At 42.7% G+C, this 23,447-nt stretch overlaps 1 protein-coding gene across 2 annotated transcripts in view; it reads right to left on the minus strand.

Moving 5' to 3' along the window:
* LOC138514175 (protein tyrosine phosphatase domain-containing protein 1-like) overlaps positions 1-23,447 on the minus strand; it is a 263,564-nt gene that overhangs the window by 63,233 nt on the left and 176,884 nt on the right. For both annotated transcript variants that reach the window (XM_069629489.1, XM_069629488.1), the window contains exon 6: positions 4,376-4,965. In XM_069629489.1, coding sequence (XP_069485590.1) covers positions 4,376-4,965 — 590 coding nt within the window. The remainder of the gene's footprint in view (positions 1-4,375; positions 4,966-23,447) is intronic.

Here is a 23,447-nt window from a genome sequence, read left to right on the forward strand (position 1 = left end):
TACCCTTGTATTTTTGTTGTCTGACTGCATGGCTGGTCTTGAGTATCTGTTGATCTGCCTTCCACAGGGTTAAAGGAGGTATCCAGTGAAAGACAATAATTCCAGTTCTCTTTAGCCACATACCTGCAACAGCAACAATCAGGTTTTCAGAAAGTGCCCTTTTTGTGATGGGTATTGACACCATTCCCTTGAGACTAAGATGGCACCAGTCACTAGAAGACCCATTTAAAATCCCATTAGCCCCTTCAGTGGGGATGCTTGGCATCCTCCACAGACACAACACCCTTGTGCCCTTCTACCTAGACTGGCTTCTCAAAACACCTCCCTCTATCTGGCCTGGCTGAAGACTCAGGGGGATGTTCCAAACTCAGCATGAGTGTTTGGCTCTGGCTGCATGTGTTGCTTGCCACATTTGGTGAACTTTCATGGATGAGGTGAAAATCTACAAAAGATGCAAAGCACTGGTGAGATTCAAGTAAAAGTTGAACTTTCCCAATAGACACCTGAACGCTTCCCAACACCAGGACTTCATTGGGGATCGGCTCAACAACGAGTGATCCATGCAAGTGAAGAAAAGACTGCAAGCCCTTCACCAGAGATGGGTCCACCCCAGCTCATCATTGAATACAGAGCTTGGGGGATATGTCAGCCTGTGTTTCTGTTGTCCCTTGGGCCCGGGCTCCCAGGAGGGCCCTGGTAAATTACCTGCCTTACCACCAGATGCCCTGCTCTTTATTATTATTATAATTATTATTAGGGTATTTATTGATTGTGGGCCAAGCTTAGGGAAGCAACAGAGTGCTTTACAATTATAAGGGGAAGAGCACAGTGAGGGAAGCAGAGACAAAGGGAGCGGGAAACTAACAACATGGGAGGGCAGACAATTGACAGCAAGGGATATACAAGCAACCATGGAGTGAAACATTGGGGAGCAGATCACCGACTCTCAGGTAGGGTGGGGAGTGGAGGGTGTGTGGACCTAGGTCTATGCTCTAGGTCATACACAGCTCTGGCTCCGGTCTTATCATAGATCAACTCTGAACTTCAATGTTGACTCCAGGAGGACACCCTGGTGGCTGGGGTTCCTATATCTCCCCCTTGCCCCTACCTCCGGTGGTTCTGGCTACAGCTGCCAGAGCAGGATTTTCGAGTGTCGCTCTGGGACAAGAATCTGCTCAGGGGTTGTGGTCTCTGGAAGAGGCCCAAACTTCTTTCAATTCTAGAGACCTTTTTGTCATCCAACTAGCCCTTCTGGAATTTGCCTTCTAGCTCAAGGGTAGGATGTCCTCATCCAGATGGGCAATGCAGTGGCACAATTCTACCTCAGTCACCAGGAAGGTACACGATCCCTGTCCCTGGAACATGTAATGAACTCAATAGTACTTGCCTGGAAAGAACAGAATAATGCTTTATTAGAGTTGGCCTACATCTAAGGGTTGAAAAACGGAGTGATGGGCAGCCTGAGCAGGCAGTTTCTCTTATTAGGGGAACTGACTATCCAACAGAGTATCTTCCTTCAGATCTGCTGATGGTATAGCTCGGCTATATCGGATCTCTTTGCCTGAAGAGGGACTTCTGTACTCCCCTCTTACTGCTCCATATCCTAGGAATCCCATGCCCAGTGAACAGATGCCCTGATTTTTCCTTGGCAACAGGGCTCCTAGATTAATTCCCTCCCTTTGACTTACTAACCAGTTTGCTTCCCAGATTCAGAGGAAGTGACTCTCATGATGGTGTTGGTCTCATCTTGGTGGAGAAGATACTGGATCCCCCTCTTCCTGTGCACGTCATCAACACAGGCCTAGCTCCTCCGGCTGTCCCTTTCCACTATGTTGAGCCGTCTTCTCCCAAGCCTCACCCTCTTGCAGCTCAATCTTATGTCATGGCAGCTGAAAACAGTGGGTTCGGTCTTTAAGGCATGTCTGGGGAATTGGCCACTGCCATGCCGTGCTCCAAGAAGCCAGCGATACCAAGGGCCTATGCCAAGTACTGGAGTTCTTTGGGAAATCTTTCAAACTAGGACTGGCTGTTTCTTCCCCCAGGTATCAATTGGCCTCCATCAGGGCATTCAAGGAACTCCTGGAGGGGGAGGGGGATAGAGGGTGTGGAAAGACATAGCAGATGTGGACAAATACGCTTCTCATGTTCTCAGGGGGTATAAGCTCAGCACACCTTGTATCAGAGCTCCCTGCCCTCTGTGTGACCCTTCTCTGATCCTTGACTGCTTCGGGCTCCATTAAGCTTAACTATCTTCCTTCTAGCTGCCAACTTGGCCTGTCAGTTCGGGGAGCTCGGTTCTCTTCTTTGTTTATCCTCTTTCCTGTGCTTTCTCCCTAGCGGCCTGGTTTTGTGCCCCTCAGCAGACCTTTGCCCTAAGATAGTTTCTTTTTCCACTTGCCAAGTTCCGCCCAGGGGGTTGGTGAATGGTGACCATGGTTGTCCCCTGGATGTTGGTAGAATGGCCATGCCTTACTTTAAATGGATTGCTCTTATTAGATCAAGTGGTTGATGGAACTACATTCAGTAATTAGATGATTGAACAATAAAATGTATACTTTTTACTCTTTCAAAATTGAAGTTAACCTGCTATAGGATTCAATATACTCTGCCCATGTCTTGGTGCATCACTGGCCTTATTCAATTAACTTATCAGCTTAATAAGTGGATTATGTCTCAGGCATTGGGATGGGTAATAGCGGTGCCTGATAATGAACATGCCATTCTGGTGGCCTTTGGTCATGGCCATGGTGGGTTGAAACACTCCTCTTCAACTCTGAGCAGGTAGGCCAGGTGCATGATTTCCTTGGCTAATAAGTAGGTCAATTGTCCCTTCTGGCATGGGTTCAGGCGAACAGTCACCAGTGAAATGTCTACCTCTTTCCAATTGTGCATGATGAGAGCAATGTTAACCTACCTAACCACCTTAGAAAATGGGTTTTGCCGAAGCACTAATTCTCTCTGCACAAAAGTATTGTAATTCCATCTACATGGATCTCAAAACAGATTCCATCAGTCAGCTGCAACTACTACACAACATTACTGCCACACTCCTTTTCTCCCTTCAACCTTGAGAGCACAACACGTTGGCCCTGAAAGCTCTGAAATGGCTCCCTATGAGTAAAAAGTCACCTTGAAGGCCCTTGTCACTCACAATAAATGCCCTAACCACTTCCTGCCCAGCATCATGGAGCACAACACACCCAAGTACTTTGAATCTGTTAATTTTAACACATTTTCCGTCATGATTGATGCTCCCTTGTTGCCATCGACTCCAAACATGGAAACAATCTCCCATCAGAAACTCCTGGCAGAAATCAGATCAGAAGATTCTGTCAATAGATTCTGGTGCAAATGTAAAGGTTGGCTGTGGTCAACAACTTTCTCAAACAACTACAGATCAAACTCCCCGTAGACATCTGAACTGTCCTTTAACAGTCTCCAGCACTGTTCCTCAAAGTGCTGCTCTCTACATGTACCTTCCACTGCCCTCTTTCCTGTATTCTTGTAATGTGATTTTGTATTGTGGTTTCCTCCCATCTAGGGATGCGCTGCTGGCAATGTGATCTGTGTGAAAGTGTTCCCATGACCTGCTACTGCAAGTGGTTTCATTGTAATGTGGGTGGCCGTCCAGGGGGCATAAGGGACTGACATTTGGTGGAGAGCGACATGGGCTACACAAGACACCTTCATTAACCATTATCAGCAGTGCCTGTCTATTAGTATTTCAGTCTTTTGTTCTTCTTGAATGCTTAGCATTTGAGTTATTGGGCATACAGCAAATCATCATGAATGGTGTGCATTTGCTTAGATATGCTGGTGTGTCAGTGATAATTCATGGGTCCCAACCCTGCTTTGTATTTCCTCTTCTTTGAGGAGTTGGGAGAGGAACAGGGATGAAGTGCCAAGGGTTGGATTACTGACTAGTAATCTTAATTAGATCAAGTCCTACTCTTCTTCATTCCAGTCCTATTCACCTACCCCTCACTGGGAGAGTTGGGGGCGGTCACCTTACTTCATGGGGCACAGGTGGTTTTGTGATAAGTGCTGCCTTTAATCTTATTTGTGGGATGGAGGAGCCACAGGTGGCAACAAGGTTTAAAAAGAAAAATGAAACATTATGATTGGCTGTTTCAGAGGTGTGGTCCATCTCTTGCTTGAGCACAAGAACGATGAAGAGTAGGACTCGGTGTAATGAAGACGCCATGCCTCTGCCAATCAGACATCATTTAACCATATGAAACAAATTAGGAAGTTATGCCGATACGCTAACTCTTTGGGCCAAATGCTTACAACTACCAGTGTTTTTTTCCAACTTCCTTAGTTTGATTGATGAAATGCAAGGCCTAACCCTCCACCCGCAGCTGCACCCCCTTACCTTTTGGGTCTCTTTGAGGAGGGCACTGTGGAGGCTGGACTCACTCATGCTTCTCTGGGTATTTAGAAGCCTCTTATTTGAAACAGTTTGTGAGAGCCTACTTTCTTTCACCCGGGCGTAGTAAACTGGTCCCAGCATGCTGTCAGGGTCTTGTGGCACTGGACCATTGCTTGTGGTCTGCCGGCCGAAAAGCAGGGACCGAATAACTTTGGTTAAGGCTTGGCTATTGCTCTCTTTCTCCAGCTCAGCCCAGGCTGTAATGCAGCTCTTGCGCCTCTTCATCAGCTGCACCAGTCGCTTGCAGATCACGCCTACAACCTTGGGGATGTGTCGGAGGTTGCGTCCTTCGTTACCATGGAGGAGATGCTTCTGCCGGGCCAAGTACTGTGGGAGTGTGAAGCTGGGGCCCCTGGCAGGTGGCGCATTGGCATAGACCATTCGGATCGAATCGAGGAACTTGGCAAAGTCAGTGACCAGGTTCATCTGTGATAGAGTCTGGATAGAGCCTGGGCGTTGGAGGCGCACAAAACAGATGGCTTCCTGGGGGGTGATGCGCGTGGCATACAGCAGGTAGCAGGCAATGAGAACGCCTAAGGAAGAATGAAGAGCATAGAAGCAAATCCCAACATTAGTAAAAAAAACAATGAAAATTAGAGGGATATTACTGGACAGCAAAACCGATGCAGTATGTTATGTTATGTTAGCATTACCTATAGAGCGCACGGTCACCCAGGGGCATCTTGGCGCTAAAAGAGGGAGACTACGGACAAGACTACGAGCAGCAGTAATCCCAATGCAACATGGCGGCATATCTTATTGTGATCAGAAATGCTCCTGGCATGTTTCATTGGGGTTTTGTCATGCGCTTCATTACGAGCAAGCTGCTTCAATTCATGAGGGTGGACACAGAGGGTGTGGGGACATCAATGATGACTTACAAGCAGGCGGACATTGGGGAATAGCTCACCTACATAACATTACCCTGGATGGAAAAAGGCTGACTTAGGGTTAAGTTCTCAGGTTGAGGGTCTCACAGAGCCAATGCATCCAGGAGTTAGAAGGTCAGCATGTCAGTGGGTTCTCGGGGGTCAGGAATAGGGGCTGTGTTCATTGGCACTTGTGTGAATCCTGGCTTGAAGGCTTGGGCGAGGAAGTGGGTGTCTGAATCTCCTATGGTTCCGCTGGGTTCTCCCATGTTCAGGGAGATCGTTCCAAGGACAGAAATTGCTTTCTTTTTTATTTTTATTTGTTCTTGATTCCATTATAACATAACATAACCTTTACAAAAACATATTATCACATAATCATTACAGTATATATCATATCAAAAGGGATAAGAACAACATTACATATAACTCATTAAAAACTTCTTAAAAACACTTATTTGTCAAAAATAAATTTTGCAATTCATACCAATTGTTTATAAATGAAAAAAATATGCATGAAAAAGATTATCATAAAGAATAGTATGAATTTGAGAGCGTGGTGCATTGTTTCTTACATTGATAAGTTTGTTGAAACACGGGTTCATAACGTATCCCAGGAAACGTACTCAAAATAAAATAAGAAGCAGTCATGATATATCAGTTCAACAGTATTGGAAATTGGCATGATAATACTTTAAACAGAATTGCACGCACTATCATTAACATAAGTGCTTAGTTCCTTTTCTATCAATTTACAGAACCTCATTAAAGCATAAATAAGAGGTTTATAAGTACCTTGCATCATTCTAACCCATAGGAATGTTAAACAGTTGGTGTGGTGGACATTCACAAATTCCATGAGTAGAACAGTTCTTGTGTGTTTAAAGTACGGACAATGTAAAATTAGATGCTTGAATGTTTCAATGGATTCAGTACATAAGGGAAATCTACAGTGCTTACTTTCAGATTTCGTGTCGGACTTGGCCCAATTCGAAATCCATTCTTTGGTGTACAACAGATTAAATTTGAACCATAGGTAAGCTTTTCGCGTGTGATTACAGGGAAATAAAATTATTGATCATATCTAGGTATACGCTTTTTTGTAAATAGATAATATTCCTTGTACAGTTTGTATTTGCCTATTTGTTCAATCATTGTACACCAATCGAGTTTGAATAAATGTTTTTTGCATATGCAGGTCTAATATAGACATCATCCACCGTGATATGAGCCTCAATCAAAATGACCTGGTATTGAGCCAAGGGAATCGTGGGCATTGATTCAATAGTTTCCCTCAAGTCGCCAAATAAGGAATTCGTCCGAGGATACATTATTTTTGCAAAATTTGTGAGGAGTTGCCATTTCCAACGGGTGGATAGTGCTATTAGACCTAGTTCATGTCTTAGGACAGCATTGGACAAAGACATGGGAAGACACATGGCACTTTCCAGAGATGTACCCTGCAATTGATCTAGGATCGGGCCCATTTCACCTAGGCAAATATCCAGCGAATATAAAATAACACTTTCAATTTTTAGTGTTAGGAACTCGATGACAGGAGTTAGAGAAAACGTACAGTATTTCGCATGAATTAGTTTTAGCTGTGATGTGAGCGGTCTGATCTTATTTTTTAGTAGGTCCGTCCACATTCTGATGGAATTTTGCTCCGATAGGTGATATCCTAGATAGATCGTATCTGAGATGCAGGGGATGCTAGTTCCCATGATGTGCCATTGCAGTTTGCCAGTTTTTTTTCGAACTCCAAATTTCATAACTGCTGTTTTAGCAGGGTTGGGTGTTAAGTTGTGTGCCGTCGCAAACTCTTCGAATAATCCTAGTTTGAGATGAAGGTCTGCAGGAGTGGGGTCGAATAAGATAATGTCATCCGCAAAGACGATCCATTTTAATTGAATTAAGCCAAATTTTACGGAGAACAAGTTTTTTTTGTCCCAGCCTTTATCAAGGTCCGCAAGGTACAGATAAAAAAAGTAGCAGCTAGATTGCAGCCTTATTTCAACCCAACTCCAGTACTAATCGGGTTTGTTGTTCGACCTTCAGATGTGATTTAATTTTGTATGAGGTGTTGGTATGTAATGCCATAAACCAGTATATTAGCACTTGCGGAATTCCCATTTCAATAAATTTGATCCATAGTAGATTCCGTACTACATTGTCGAAGGCTGAGGACATATCGATAAGAGCAATGTAGACTGGATTTGCAGGTTTTTTTTTGCTCCTGCAATGATAAGTGCCATGATCATAGCATTGAGCGAGGTGCTCATCCCTTTCCTGAACCCTGTTTGATATTTAGAATATAGTGCATTATTTTCAATATATTTTTCCAGGTCGTAGAGCAGGAGAGTTGCAAAATGTTTTGCCTCAGTATCGATTAAGGCGATAGGCCGGTAGTTCTGTGGCAAGGAGGGGTCGCCTTTTTTATAAATCGGTATAATATTAGCCGATAGCCAGGAGGAAGCAGGGATTGCACCCAGATTGAAAATGGCCTGAAATTTCGTTTTTAAGATCATGGCCCATAGGTCCAGATCTGCTTTGTGCAGGCAGGGCAGAAAGCCGTCTGGACCAGCTGATTTAGAGTAGTTGAGTTTAGAAATGGCCCACTTGATATCTGTAGTTGTCCAATTTAGACGCGGAAGGTCCTGATATGATAGAGAACTGGGAGGGATATTCAGGAATTTATGAGGAATCCGAAATTTGTGTGTGATATAGGTGGTCCAAGTGGATTCTGATATAGAGTTAGGCGATGAGGACAATACTTGATTCTGGTTACTCTTAATTGTTTGCCAAATAGTTTGTGTGTCATGTTCTGTTATAGCTCTGATGAGTTTGCAGTTAGCTTCATTATGTCTTAGTATTCTTGTATGTTTTAAGTTTTGTTTGTATATAGCCAAAATTTGATTCCGCTGTATTAGATGCATCTCGCAAGATAATTGAGTTTTTTTCAGATGTCTAAGGGCCTTGTTTTTTTCTCGTTTCCGTGCTTTGCACAGAGGGTCAATGAATGTGCGTGCTTAGAAATAGCCATTTCTTTACTAAAGTGCATTAACGCAGCGTGGATGAGTTCGCCATATGTTTTCTCCATTTCGCTAGTGGAGATTGCTTCAGTGATCCTGCAATTAGCAATGGCCAGCATTACGTATTGGACAAATTGTTTACATAAGCCTTGACTCCATCTGAGAGAAATTTGTGGACGATCGATTTCTGCCAGCACTGTGGAATAGTCAACTGCCAGTAAAGGGCAGTTGAGTTTCACCTTGCCCAATATTTGTGCGTGAACTCCGTAGGTCATCTGATTGATTATTAACGTGGATGATGCTAGGAGCAGGTTATGAGTGGCAAATATAAAATCAATCGTTGAAGACTTTGCTTCTCTTGACCATGTAGACCAAGTTGACTTTTGATTAGGTGTAATAATATCTAAGTCCCAATCCCTTAAAAAGTTCCTCCATGTCGTACCTCTTCGCTTGGATAATGGATTGATTTTGGAGCCTCATTTGTCCTGCAGTCACAATTGAAGTCTCCGCCTAATATTATTTCGATGTTTTGGTATTCATAGGTTGTAAATTCTAGACAATTCTCGACTGTATCGATCATCTCTTCAATTGAAGTGTGCGCAGTGTTCCAATAAATCCTAATTACGATGAGTTGGCGATATTTATGGATGTTTGTATTTAGTGGTATCGCTATCAAGTTGTTTGCTTTCCAGACAATTTTTGAACTGAACATTAGGGCATTGTCTACTGCTATCAGAACTTCTCCAGATGGTCGGCCAACAGAGGATCGTGTGGCTTGTATGGAGTGGGTGGTATAATCAGGCAACGTAAAAGAGGTGGTTTTCATGGTTTCTTGCATCATCAGTATTGCAGGGCGGCTGTAAGGATCTACCAATGAGTGCCATTTCATAAGATTGAGATGGCCACATGAATTCCAAGATTGGAAGGTTAGGTAGGTTTTTGGGGTAGGCTACGATGTAGAGGCTGATTCCTTGGATTTTAAGATACAATTGGTGCACCGTGTAAGCACTGGAAAGTACTGTTGACTGTCACATAGCATTGCTGATCTGGTTCGTCACATTCACAGCGTTTGGTTTCTGCACTGAAGTTACGCAAATAATGTGCAGCCAAGAGCGGAGGACGTCTTTACTTCGAACACCCATTGTGCCTGGCTCGAGAAAACAAACAAAGGTGATTGTTGCGTGTACGCTGGATTCAGCGTGTACGCTGTGTACGTGAATATTGGCGTTACGACGACCTATTCAGTTTCAGAATCATTCTTTTGCTTTCTTACTTTAAAGGGCTCAAATACCCAGACACCGCCTCTTGGGCGTTACGCCCCCTGATTACCTCCATAAAATACCAGCAGCCCGCGCACTCGCGCGCACACCGTGTAAGTACTGGAAAGTACTGTTGACTGTTCACGGTGCGCGGCGAGCAGTGGGCTGCAGGAGGAACGAGGGTCAAGTGATTGTTATCTTGCATTTGGAACACGCTGTAAAAGTAATTATCAGGTATCTAAAATGGTGAATGGGCTACGGAGTGGACGTAAGATCCACGAGTCAACAGCTGAGATGAGAAATGCTATTGAAATTAACCACACCATTGTTGAAAATACTAGTTTACTAGTAAACAATGAAATTCATTTCTCTAATGAGGTGGGAATATCTATAAGTGTTGAAATGCAAGGTGAATCTAGTAGACACCTGTCACAACAGGAAGGAGTCGCTGTAAACGAGCCTACCATTCCAAACCTGCCAATTCAAATCAGTGTGAAACCTGATCTTTCAATTACACCTGAGATTTTTAAGCTCAAAGATATGAATCATGATGAAGGTATTGTAGCTGGGCGTGGGTGCGTTGAAGTGCCGGGTAATGGAGAATTGCTAATGAAGATGGGGATTAGCACAACTAAACCAAGATTTTCTGATGTATCCATAATTGCCCCGGCGATAGAAGCATTATTAGATAAAAGGATGCGATTTTCTAGAGGGCCTTCAACTCCGGTGAAAGTAAGCAGATAGTGTATGGAAGATGTGCATGTGCATACTGATCCTAGTAATTTGTTATCTAGCCAGGCTCAGGTACATGCATATTTTGATGAGCATCCCAAATTAGATGAGTCCACCAGTGGGTTTAAAAATGTTGAGACTAGCTCGCCATCAGAAATTAGAAATAGCCTTGACTCTGTTGGTGCTCATATGGGGACAGAACTTGAGATCTCTAATGTTCCTGTTGAACAACGGGCAAGTCTCTTCGAATTACAGGGAGAAGTGGAACGCAATCTATAGGAGACATCTGCCCTTGGAGTTGATTTCCCCGTTTTGACTAGAATATTAAACCTTCTTGATAAAGGCCATGAAGAAACGCATTCGCAAATTATCTGTTCTCATAGTTTGTTAATGGAAGTTCTAGCCAAGGTTAATCGGATAGAAGGTCTGTTATTCACCTGTGACGAGCAGCCACAGCTCTATCAGTAGGAAAACAAAACATGCATACCCAAATGATTGATAAAGTCACACAAACCTGAGTCGATCCTAGATTGGGGTTAAATGCTATGACAACCTTTGCTGCTGTTACTGCCTCTAATGACAAAAAAGAGGAACCTAATCCACCATCTAACTCAATTGATCAGTTGATAATGATGGCATCAGCAAATGCTGCTGCAATTCAACAGATCCTGATAGGGACAACAAAGAATACCTCTAATGCTCAATTAGCTGGAGAGATCCAGCTTATTGTACACGAAAAGGTTGATCCAGCCCCACACTTGATTGGTGGATGTACTGAAGTACATCCAGATAACCCTTCTGCATTAACCAGCTTAATTGATCTGGAAGATGAGTCGCAGAAAACTCATAATTCAATGGGATTGCAGAAAGGAGATAAAGCTGAGGACCAGGTCTATGAACCAGTATTATCCAGAAAACAAAAAAGTCTCTTGGTAAGAGTGGCTAAACGTAAGGTGAACCAAGTAAAAAATGTAAAATTGATGAAAAAAAAATGTAAAAATAGATGATAAAGAGGCATTTAAAGTTGAGCTAAAAAACATGTCAATTGAAGAGGAGAAGATTGATCTCCAGCAACTTAATCAAGAGTCCAGAGCACTGCTGAATATTGATGTTAGTCAAGACTCTGCAGGGAAGCGAAAATTGTTGGAGACACAATCTACCGTGAAAGAAAACAGAGAATCAACGCATGATGAGGTTTTAGGTGTGGGCAAACAAAAACAATCTGACTTGTTAAATTTTTTCCCAGTCTTATATATAAAGAAGGCATCGAATAAAATTAAAGTAGCTGGTCCTGTTAAATTACAGAATAACTCTGCATGCACTAAACCAAAACAAGGTAGAGCTAATAATAAGGTTCTAAAACCACAAACTAATCAGGAGTGTGAATTAACCAAAACTACTTCCCCTCGGCGGATTCCATCTATAGCATGGGAAAAGGACCTGAAAAGCTCCTGTTTAATGATGATGATATGAGTGTCGAATCACAAGTGTTTAACCATTGTAAAAATGAGACAAATATGGCAGGGGAGAGATTCATTACAGAGCCTTATGCTCGTATACATGAAGTCAATTCAAGTGTTTACGAGTCTATGCCTAAGACGGAGGTAATGATTTTAACCTCTGACATGCCATCCATTATGGGCTGGGAATCTAAGTCTCTAACTACTGTAAAAATGTGTCTAAATCATTCGGCTATGCTCAAGGCTTTCCAGGCTATCCCTACCCTGTGTACTATCAGAAGTGATGATATTGATTGGGTAAGAATATCACATAATAACCCGACTCGAATGATCTGTGGCTACCACTCACATATGATTGCGCGATTAATTTGGGCGCAGCGCCACGATTTTGAATCATTAGGTCCAACTCCATGTTTATTTAGCTCAGATGAACTTGCTGAAATCTTTATAGCTACTCTTCCAGAACCACCTGCAATCCCAAGTGTGGCAGGAACTTTACCAATGATTAACGAAGATTTTTTGAAACAATTTATGAATTTGCAGCTTCCTTTTCGGGAATGATGGATATAGGGCCTGTGAACCCAACTGTTGTGCCTAAATCAACAGATAGACAGTAGGATGAAATGAAGGCGCTGACCTTTGTGACGTGGAACTCTTGTGGTAGCTCCAACCTGAGGACATGGATTTCATTATTTGATAAGGTAAAGCGGCCGGGGATATGTTTGATACAAGAAATGATGGCAGTAGGTGAACTGGACTTGGATGGATTCTATATTCATCAGCAGCCTACTGTCAAGGGTATCTTGGGTCGACCATCAGGGGGGCTAGCTATTTTAATTGATAACAATTTGAGATTGGAGTCCTCAGTGAAGTGGGCTGATGACTCCTTGTTGGTGGTTGAAATCAATCATAAAGATGTGCTCTATCAAGGCTTTCTTGTAATCAATCTCTATTGGAATCCGGTTAAGTCTTCTTTTGGAAAAATCACTAAACATCTGGATCTTATTTTGGAACAGGCTTTTTCTCATAATCCAAGTATAAATGTTATTATTGGGGGAGATTTTAATTCCAATTGTGTAGCATTAGACAACAAGGGTAAACATTGCCACTATGACCAGAATAAGAAATCTAAAGTCAACGGCAAAAAGTGGTTCGAATATTTCCTGACTTGGGATATTCAAATGGTTCCGTTTAAAATAGGAATTTATAATTATACTTGGGTTAGAGGATCGTGGACCTCTCTGATTGATTTCATCTTTGCCTCCTCTAAGTTGATGCAGTCCACTGACCCGGTAATGATTACGAATCTATCTCTGGCAGATCATTTTGCCTTGAAATTCCAACTTAGAGTCAAGATTGGTAGCCTTGAGATAGATCCGAGACTTTCTACTATAGAATTTGATCGAAATCGGTTGTCTGTTAAGTGGACATCAAAGAGATGTAAAAACGTTATATCAGATATGCAAGATGATCATCTACTTATATTGGGGGTGAATTCGGGAGGGCAGGCTTGTGTGTTTTCTGAGATACAGAACTCAACAAGAATCACTGCACATGTTGTGCAGATTATGACCATTATGGAAATAAGTAGTCTCCCCAATCATCGACATCTCTATAACCAGAAGGTGGTTAAGTTACGTAAAGAGAAACGGTATCAGTATAGACAACTTGGTTCCGGTGTATTTAATGGAAAAGAGTATTATGACTTGAAAGCACATGTTGCTTCAACATACAAAAGACAAATAAAAGCTATGAAATATGAGTTGATTAACACTGATAACCAGAATCTTTTAACTTTATTATTAAAGAATAGAACTAGACAGGTGTGGGGTACTTTGCGCACCCTGATTGGCAAGTCAGAAATCATTGAAGAATCATCTATCTCTGCACCCAAATGGGTCAGATATATTAAAGCGAAGTTTGCTATGCCACAAGGTTTTTTTATCTACCTTTTATATGAATTGGACTGACCACATTGCTGTTGTTTGTGTTTGGACTATTGAGGATATACGTATGGCCATTGTTAGATCGCATGGTTCAAGAACTTCTGGGCCTGACAGTATTCCACCATGTTTAATCAAACTTAATCCAGAACTGTGGGCCTCAATCTTTCAAATCAAATTTGAAGAATTCCTACCTCCTGGTGCTCGGCCATTATTATTCTGGTCTACAAGAAGGGCCCAATGAATGAGCCAGCCAATTTATACCCATAGCACTCATGGGGCCTCATTACACGGTAGGCGGTGAGCCATGGCGCTATTAGCGCCATGGCTCATGCCGGTAAAATACTGGCACCGCCTTGGCGGAAAGGGGATTTACCGCCCCATCCCAAGGTTGGAGGGGCGGTAAATCCCCCTTCCGCCATTGCCCTTCCCCATTCCCATTTATGCACCATAGGGCTCTATGGGAATGGGGAAGGCGCTAATTACGGCACCGCAATTTTGCGGTGCCGTAATTAGCTCCGAGGTCCCTAAGCGGGTTGGTATTTAACGCCTGCAAAAAGCAGGCGTTAAAACTCCAACCCGCTAAGGGAACTCGTAGTAAGGCGGCAGGGATTTACCGGTACCGGTATTTTACCGGTGCCGGTAAATCCCTACCGCCTGCCGTGTAATGAGGCCCCTGGACTCTGCTGCAAGAATCTTTACTGGATTACTATTACAATCTATCCATCAACATATTAGTAAGTATCATTTTTGCCTAAATTTCAGATAGGATTCCGCCGTCACATGGGCTGCCAATTAAATGCTACGGTAATTGCTCATTTACATCAGCTGACCAGGTCCTTTATTTCCGGGCCAATTTATATGGCAGCCCTTGATCTTACTGCGGCCTTTGACTCAGTTATTAGAGTAAAATATTGTGGGCAAAATTGATTAAATATGGGTTTTGTCCCCAATTGGTTGCAATGATTGCAGCTTTGCACAAACAAACTACCTACAGGATTCGAATGACAAAAGCTGGTGCGCTGACCGATCCCATCCTTACGGAAATAGGACTTAAGCAGGGCTGTAATCTTGCGGCAGTACTGTTTAATCTATATCTATTAGATCTAGATGAAGAATGGAAGGAGGCTTGTATTTTTCCTGTAAAATTAGGAGCTTTGTCACTGAATTGGTTAAGTTTTGCTGATGACTTATTATTTTTTGATCTGACCCCTTTTGGGCTCCAGACTAAGTTGGGTTTATTTCACTCTTTCCTAGTAAACATAACCTACAAGTGAATTCTGAAAAGTCTTTTATTGTTGTTTTTGCAGAAGGCCGTAAAAGATCGGCCAAATTTACATGGTGCCTCAATGGTATTTCAATCCCGAAGTCATCTTCTATTCGTTACCTGGGTTACCACCTATCGAGTACTTATTCCCTCGATAGCTGGAAGATTATTATAGATAACAAAGTGCAACCGTTGACTGTACAGATGAAACTTATATACAATCGATTAGGGACATTTTCTTTGCTTCCAATTCTTAAATTTTATTTACAAAAAGTGGAGCCGATTCTACTTAATGCCTTGGACATATGTCTTTATGACCTAGAGGGAATATTAGACATAATCAAGGGCAAAATGTGGAAGAGAGTATTGGGTCTGGCTTTGTCTATGCCAAATGCAATCATCTGCCATGAGTTAGGCTTGTTGCCGTTGTCAAATGGCATTGGCGATTACTTGCAAACTATGGTAAAATGTTGTCGCCCCCTAAAGATTCGTTATATGTAGATCTAGGGATGATGATTGCCCAAGGCAATCATCTCGTGCGGGTGATTGCCCAAGGCACTTCCTTCTGTCAGGAAAGCTGTGGTGAATTGTGTAACTCGAGGGGCGGCATGTAAATACTGTAAAAAGAGCATCCACCAACAGGATTCTATGACTGAGCTTTAAGTGCAGACAATTTCTCAAAACCAAATCAGAAGATTGATCAAGATAAGACAACAAAAGTGATCCACAGACGAGATTGGCACTTCAGGCTAAGCTGTGCTACTTACCCACTTTTCTACACATGCAGCCCTGGCTTTCCCTAATTCCATAGGGTGCCTTTTAGGTCAGGACTCGGCCTTGGCTTCTCCTAGCGTGACTGGTCGCACTACTCTGTCACGGCCACTACAGCAATTTGGCATTCACCAGAATGGTAACATCTACCTCCTGAGAAGACGTTGTGTTTACTACCACTACACGTTGAAACCGGTCGAGAGATAAACCCTACAGGGATGTGATCTTTTGCACTTTTCCTTCCGATCCACCCTGTCAATAGATCATTTGTTAATTCTATTGATTGTGAACATAAAAATAATGTCTGTTTTATGGGGAATAGTCATGAATTCCTCTTCCCCATAGGTTTTTAACATGATTCCTTAGTTTTTTAGCTTTTGGATGTATGTCACGTTATGATGAGTTGGGTTTGAATGAGCGCACTATGAATGGCAAGTATGCGTGATAATGTTTTAGCCAATTTTAGGCATATGGTTGCTGCTGTTGTATTGTATTAAAATGATTAGTGTTTAATTATTAGTGATTGACTCACCATTGTTTAAATTGTTGGTATCATTTTCAATAAACTTTGATACACATTTTTTTCAAATATATTTTGCTCTGGACAATCTTTTTCCGGTTTTCTATGCCCAAGGCAATCCGCCATCTCTTCTGAAATTTAGAAACAGGATGGGGGAATTACTATCTGCCACCATGATTAGCCATGAGGACCTTATACTAGGACTCCCCTCATGTAAACTCAAACATTGTCGTTACTACTGGTGTCTGTTGGTTGACAAGATAAATACCTATAAATCCTTTTCTGAATATGCCAAATTTCTGAAGCAGTGGGCTTATCGTCCAAAGTATCATGAAATTCTTCCATGTAACGTAGCTAGGACACTATATTTGAGATTTCGTTTAAATCAGTTACAAACAAATGAAAAATTGATGCATTGGAATCAATACAAAAATAAGACCAATATTGGGGACTGTAGATTCTGCAAAATCAACAGCATTATAGAATCGCTGAAACTCCTAACTGTGTATTGTGTGAATTTTAAACCTGAAAGAAAAGCTATGTTTGGAGAGTATCTCTGCTCAGGATCTACTCTGAGCAGGGAGAATGTATGGCAAAGATGCATGTGGGGAAGGCCTCAAAGTCTTATTTTGAGTTTAACTAATTTTCTGACAATTTTAGAAAGCAAACTGTTTGAAAAATCAGTAGCTACCGCTGGTTCAGAATTGGTACAAAGTGAATAGCGATCAGGGACGTATCTAGCATAAGTTGTTGTTGGTGCGAACTCTGTGACTACTCTTGTTACTATCTGGAATGTATGCACTGTTATGCTTATTAGTTGTCCGGCGATGATGATATGGCTGCGATTGAAAATTGGGTTCTCTTATCTATGAATTGTTAAGACTAACTGTGATTTGTAACATTGTGGCTTGTAATTATTTTATGAATTTAAGAATGTATAATTATGAATGAGTGTATATAGGTATCTGTTGATACAGTTGTTTTAATTAATTTTGTCAGTACATGATTGTTGATTATATTTAATTGTAAATGTTCTGTTATGTCAATTGTTTTGTTTTACACTTACTGTAATTGTAAAGGTTTCTTTTAACCATAAACAATAAAACATTTTTTTTAACTAAGATAGAATTGAGCATTGGAGCTAGCCAAGGTAGGCCTTGGGATATACCCACTCTGTTCAATAATTCATCAATAGCACCATTTTCATCATCATTGGAGTTCGGTAGTGAAGTAGATCGCGTTTGTAAAGTAGCATCCTGCAAACATTTGTACTGAATAAAGTTCTTTGCTTCCTGTTCATTTTCAATAGAACTTAAGGAGAGGCCTTCCTCTTTAATTCCTTCCCTATTGAACCATAAGTATTTCATGGCAGCTTCGGAGGACAAATAACACACAGGCAGTAGTTGTTTTCTATTGATAATGATACTGTGAGGATATCCTCTGATTTGAACATTCGCAATTGAGGAATTCGGGAAAAGAGTGTTAAGAGGAATGCTCGATTAACACGATTTTTCCCTAGAAGTTCACGATTTCCTTCATATTCTATTAGGTGGTGCTTTACCATGTTATTTTCTTGAGTCTTGTCAGAGGGTTGATCCAAAGATGTTGTTTGAGAATCAGAGGTATTTGTGTTGGAGAAAACTCAATTTTCAGGGCAAGACGAATTTGAGATTAGGGGATTAGTGTCCAAGACTGCTTTCGTAAATCCCTCACGAAGTTCTTTTCGCAAGATTTCTAAAATGTCATGATAATTTAACACTGAGGTGTTCTGTGCTTCCGGAATAGATTTGCACAGAGCAAGACCGTGCACCGATATGCGATTGTTGTCCAGGGGGGGTAATGCATTGGTACTGATCAGCTCCTGTTTCTTGATTGCAGAGAGGTTACTTCTGAGGGAGGCAATGCAGTTAGGGTTGTTTCCTTTCCCCGTCCATTAACAACTATCATTGGACAAGTTGTACTAAGGGAATCCATTTTTTAGCAGTGATTGATGAGCAATTTGGTTCATTTATACAAGCTTCACTGTAAGTTTTTTTCATTGTTGTGGTAGAAGGTTCCAGGAGCGATGTGTCATCATGTCGGGTGGTAAGGCCTCTGCCACATGTTGGAAAGTATTTACCTAGGTTCGTTTTGGTTCCCATCAATTGTGCCGATGACTGCTTATTTGGAGACTTTGGGAGCAACGGCAAGGTTTTTACCTTCACATTGGCTTTTTTGTTTTCCAGTTTGATGATTGTTGTCATGTTAGTGAGCTCAGACTGATCTATTTCTGTTTGTTTAGTATCGGATTCAACTGATTCGATATCTTTAACAGAATTTGACTTGTCAATCGGTTTAGATGTTTTTTTCATGTTTATTGCTTTTTGAGGTATTTTGGGGTTGGGATTTGTCGATGGAATTAAGGCTTCTTGGCTTTCTTTTGAAAGTTGTTGAAGGTCAATGTGATCTTTGTCAGATGTTATTTCAAAGGCAGTAGATGTTGGTGGTTTGATTGAGTCACTTTGGTGATTAGGCCCTTTTAGCCGTGCGTCCTTACGCCTTTTAGCATACCTTTTAACAGCTCTTTGGTGGAGTTTTTTTTCTCTTCGAGACATAAAACCGGTGTTTTCTTCAATTGGTAGTTGTTCATTAGATTCTGGTTTCATTTGTTCAAGTACTTTGAGCAATTTGGTTGGGCTATCAGGGCAGTCATTAGACTGAATGGGTTTTGGAGCATATAGCGCTATGATGGTATTTGTTTTTTCAATTGCTGTTTTTAGGTCTTTTAGCTCATTTTGACAATTGCACATAGGAGGATTCAATGGTGCCTCTGGAGGAATTGGAAGAGACATTAAAGTTGTTTCAAGGCAGCATTGGATGTTTTTATTTTTGGAAGTTGGCTGATTTAAACTTAGATCTTCTTTAAGATTTTTTAGTGTTTCAGCTGCCATAATGAACCCTTCAATGCGGTCCATTTTTTAGGACATGTGTGAGAGCATTGCTTTGGTCTCCTTCAATTCTAGATGGGTCAGATCGTGGCCTTTGTCGAGGAGATCTAGGATTCGAATGATCACCGGGAAGGTGCTAGGGGAATGTTGCGTTGCATCTTCCATTTGACTCAAATCAGTAGATGTTGGTGGCTGAGAGGTTTTGGCATGCATTTCCTCTTGTTCCGGGGAGTAGGAGATTTGAGACAGAGGAGGCTCTTTATTTATATCGTCGACAATTTCGATACTCGCATCCAAGAGATATTTGGAGTGCTTGGACTGATGTGATTGAAAAGACATGCGCTTCTTTACGGAGTTGAATACTACGGGAGTCAACGTGCCAATGGAGCGACATACAACTTGGTCTAGCCCTTCGATTTTCTCCATAGTTAGGTCGAATTGCCTTTTATCGCTTTCAAGGGCCAACGGTGATTTCGAGCAGCTTTTGAAGTCATTGATGGCTTTACGTACTTCAGGACTGATGGAACAAGTAGAAGCAGGAGGATCCGAAAGTATTAATGCTGGAATTTGAATAGGAATTTGAGGACTTCCTTGAGCATGAATTTGAGCAGCATGAGAGACGTGATGAAGTGAAGGCCTTTCTTCTTTAAGAGAATTCGACACATGAGCTTCTGAAGGAACCGGCTCAATATATGAAGTTTTCCCTTGACATATTAAGGAGTCAATGCTTGTTGAAGAGAGCAGCAGAGGAGTAGTCAGATTACCTTTTGCGCTTCGCAGTCCACTTGCCATATTTGCTTTTGCAAGGGGGCACATCCCCGTGCAGAGGATTAATACAAATTAATTAATGCTATTTAATTAGTAATGGACGTCGCTCTAACAATTAGACTTGCAGGTGCATTAATTAATTATGTGAGCACGTAAGAAATGCCTAGGACAATGGCAAGACAAGAATTAGAGATATAGACAGGAAAACAATATAAACATCAGTATATATTATTTTCTTCCCTTTTACCTGATGTTAGATAGTTTAGGGCAACTAGCTATGAGCTACCAGCTAACAGCAAACAGCGCTACTTATAGTGCATACTTAATGCGCACGCGCAAATGCATGCAGGAAGCAGTTTTTAAACACTTCCGGTGTTTAGGGGGTGGGGGGCAGCAGTTCCAGGCAAAGTCAGGCAATCCAGGCGTCTTCAGGTAATTTTGAGCACGTAGGGCAGCGGGACAGGCCAGCAAGCAGCGCTACTTATAGCGCGTACTTAATGCGCGTGTGCAAATGCACACAGGAAGCAGTTTTTAAACACTTCCGGTGTTTAGGGGGTGGGGCCAGCAGTTCCAGGCAAAGTCAGGCAATCCAGGCGTCTTCAGGTAATTTTGAGCACGTAGGGCAGAGGGACAGGCCAGCAAACAGCGCTATTTATAGCACGTACTTAATGTGTGCGCGCAAATGCACGCAGAAAGCAGTTTTTAAACACTTCCCGTGTTTAGGGGGCGGGGTCAGCAGTTCCAGGCAAAGTCAGGCAATCCAGGCGTCTTCAGGTAATTTTGAGCAGATAGGGCAGTGGGACAGGCCAGCAAACAGCGCTACTTAGAGCGCGTACTTAATGCGCGCATGCAAATGCGTGCAGGAAGCAGTTTTTAAACACTTCCGGTGTTTAGGGGGCGGGGCCAGCAGTTCCAGGCAAAGTCAGGCAATCCAGGCGTCTTCAGGTAATTTTGAGCACAGAAATTGCTTTTCTACCATTCTAATTGTCTTGAATGTAAGTGACAAAAACACTGAATGCCAGGTGCACTAATCCCAGGTCTTCAGCAGTATGACAGCCCAGTAGGGTATCAGTTGGTTCCTATGTAATGTAGAAGAGGGCAAGTGTGGGCAACCTGTCATGCATCACATGTGCGTAGAACGCACATTCCAGGGGTAGTGGGCACTGGCCTCCATTTGTAAATATGCATGTTCAGCGTTGGTAACGATGACGGTCTGCATAACTGTTCTGTGGGAGTCACATTAACAGACGCTCCTGTGTCAATGCGCTTCGGGCCGTTAGTTGATAGTATCTGGACCGCACAGCTTGGCTGTTGGCGCTCATTCAGTGTTCCGTTCGAAATTGCGCAGATAGAAAAAACACATCTACTGCATCGAATGACTCCTCTATCCCTTATTCGGTTCCCAGTAGTCCTTGCGATACCACTGCAACTCTGGTTGGGCATTCTCTTCCTTGACTTGGCAGTCTTGGAAACGTCTGTGGCGCTGTGCTGCACTGCGCATGCGTGCACAGTGATTTATATTTCTGCACCACCCATACTGATGTCCATTTGCTGGGCAGTCCTGAGGATGCAGAAGCTGGCTCCCTCACTGCTTACAGGAGATCTTTACTACCTCCTGCTTTCATTGGGAAGAATTTCTGAACCTCACTTTACCCCTCGCCTTGGAATTTCTCTAGGGGGTAATTTTCAAGGAATGCGCTGCCTCAAGCTTTAAACCCTTCATGGCATCTTCCATGTGTGCTGCACACGTACTTGCTAATTCCTGAGCTCTGCCTAGTTGCAGTATCCTCAGGAGGGGGAGTACTACAGGTTCCTTAATATCTGCTTCCTCAACTGGGAAGAGAAGCATTGCTGAATGATGTGGTCCCTTGAATGCACATGTGGAAGCAAGCTGTCGTAACCTGGTGTAAAAAGTATCCAGTGGTGCTGTGGGACTCTGCTGCGCCTGGCTAGTCTATATTGACCATGGGTGTATAGTGGTTAGTGAGGGCCGCACTGGTGTCTGCATAAGAGTCATTGCCTTGAGGAAGGGTCTTGAAAAGTCTATGTACTTTGCTGCCAGCATAAACCAGCATCATAGATCGTTTTGTGGCATCATCCCTCAGAGCGGCTGAAAAAACATATCAAGTCTTTCACACCACAAATGACAGCCAGGTCCAAGTGATGAAGGCGCCCCAGCATTATCACAGTATGGCACTGGACTATTATAGAATGGCAGCAGTGTCACAGGTTGTTCTGCACTGGCCATTCTACCAGGCCTCCATCATTCTAAAGATGAAGACACTTCATCTCCATCAAAATCGGCACCACCAACAGCACCCGTTTGTCTGGACATGGTCCCACCAGGCATGAGCCAAATGCGTCGCACAAGCACTCCTTATGGTAGGAGTCATTATCATGGTGTCTTAGACCATGTACTCTTACTGGGACCAACTCTTTTGCACTCAGACTCAGCCACCCATGTCCAAGAGTGGTCCTGCTCAATGCAGGCAGTCACAATTACATCAGCCGTCAACCAGAGGCTGCCTCCAGCCTTGACAGTCGACGTCGTTTCAGACAGCAAGGCCGGAACATATTCATTATGTTGCGCAGGACCATGTGCGCGACACTCACCTCCTCCACAAAGGAGGCGTTGCGTTATGGAAACACCACGTTGTGTGAAGCGAACCCCCTCTTGGTCAAGTGTTATGTGGCGTGGAGAAGGGGGAGACCGTGCTTAATAAGGTGCACACACGCAACTATGGTAGTTGATCTCTGGCCCCGCCTACGAACTGACGTGCCTCTTTATTGTTGTAGAGACATCAGCTACATGTTTTTTGGCATGTGACGGCCTGACGATACAACAATTGCCTTGTGGGAAAGTTGTAATCTCGGCAGAACTGTGTATTGCCCTGTGGGTAAGGCAAAGAATCCTGAAGGTGATCACCAATTCAACTGGGAGACAGTGGGCTTATGAAATGTGATCTCATCTTTTCCTCAAGGAAATGTCTGATTCCTCTATTCTGGAGGATTGGGATCCAATTGAAGAGCTTCTTGGTGCGACTGCAAGCAGGCTTGTGAAGTAGTCCAAATGGCAGGAGTACTAGTGCTTTCACGAGGCCTGTTTTCTGTTGGAGTCAAATGAGAGGTGCAATGTGTTTTAGCATTTGGAGTTGGAGTTTTGCTTTTTTGCAAACGGTGTTGATTTGGGATTTGAAAGACAGAGATTAATTGAATATGATGCCAAAGTTGTTCCCTTATTAAAGGGTTCAGACGGGCCCTAAGGTGGGCAGACTTGGGAAAGGGGGTTTATTTATAAGGTATATTTGCATGTATTATAAATGTTTTTCTGTCCCAGTGGAGGCTGTCACCCATTCGCAGATCTGGTATAGTTATGTAGGAATCAGCATGATACATGCTGGATCGAGGCCTAAGTGGATTGGGATTTGTAGGCCATTGACACAACATTTCAATGGGAATCAGAAGGA

Source organism: Ambystoma mexicanum, chromosome 12, assembly GCF_040938575.1.
Source record: "Ambystoma mexicanum isolate Mex_15411 chromosome 12, UKY_AmexF1_1, whole genome shotgun sequence".
In the NCBI taxonomy this organism is placed as follows: domain Eukaryota; kingdom Metazoa; phylum Chordata; class Amphibia; order Caudata; family Ambystomatidae; genus Ambystoma; species Ambystoma mexicanum.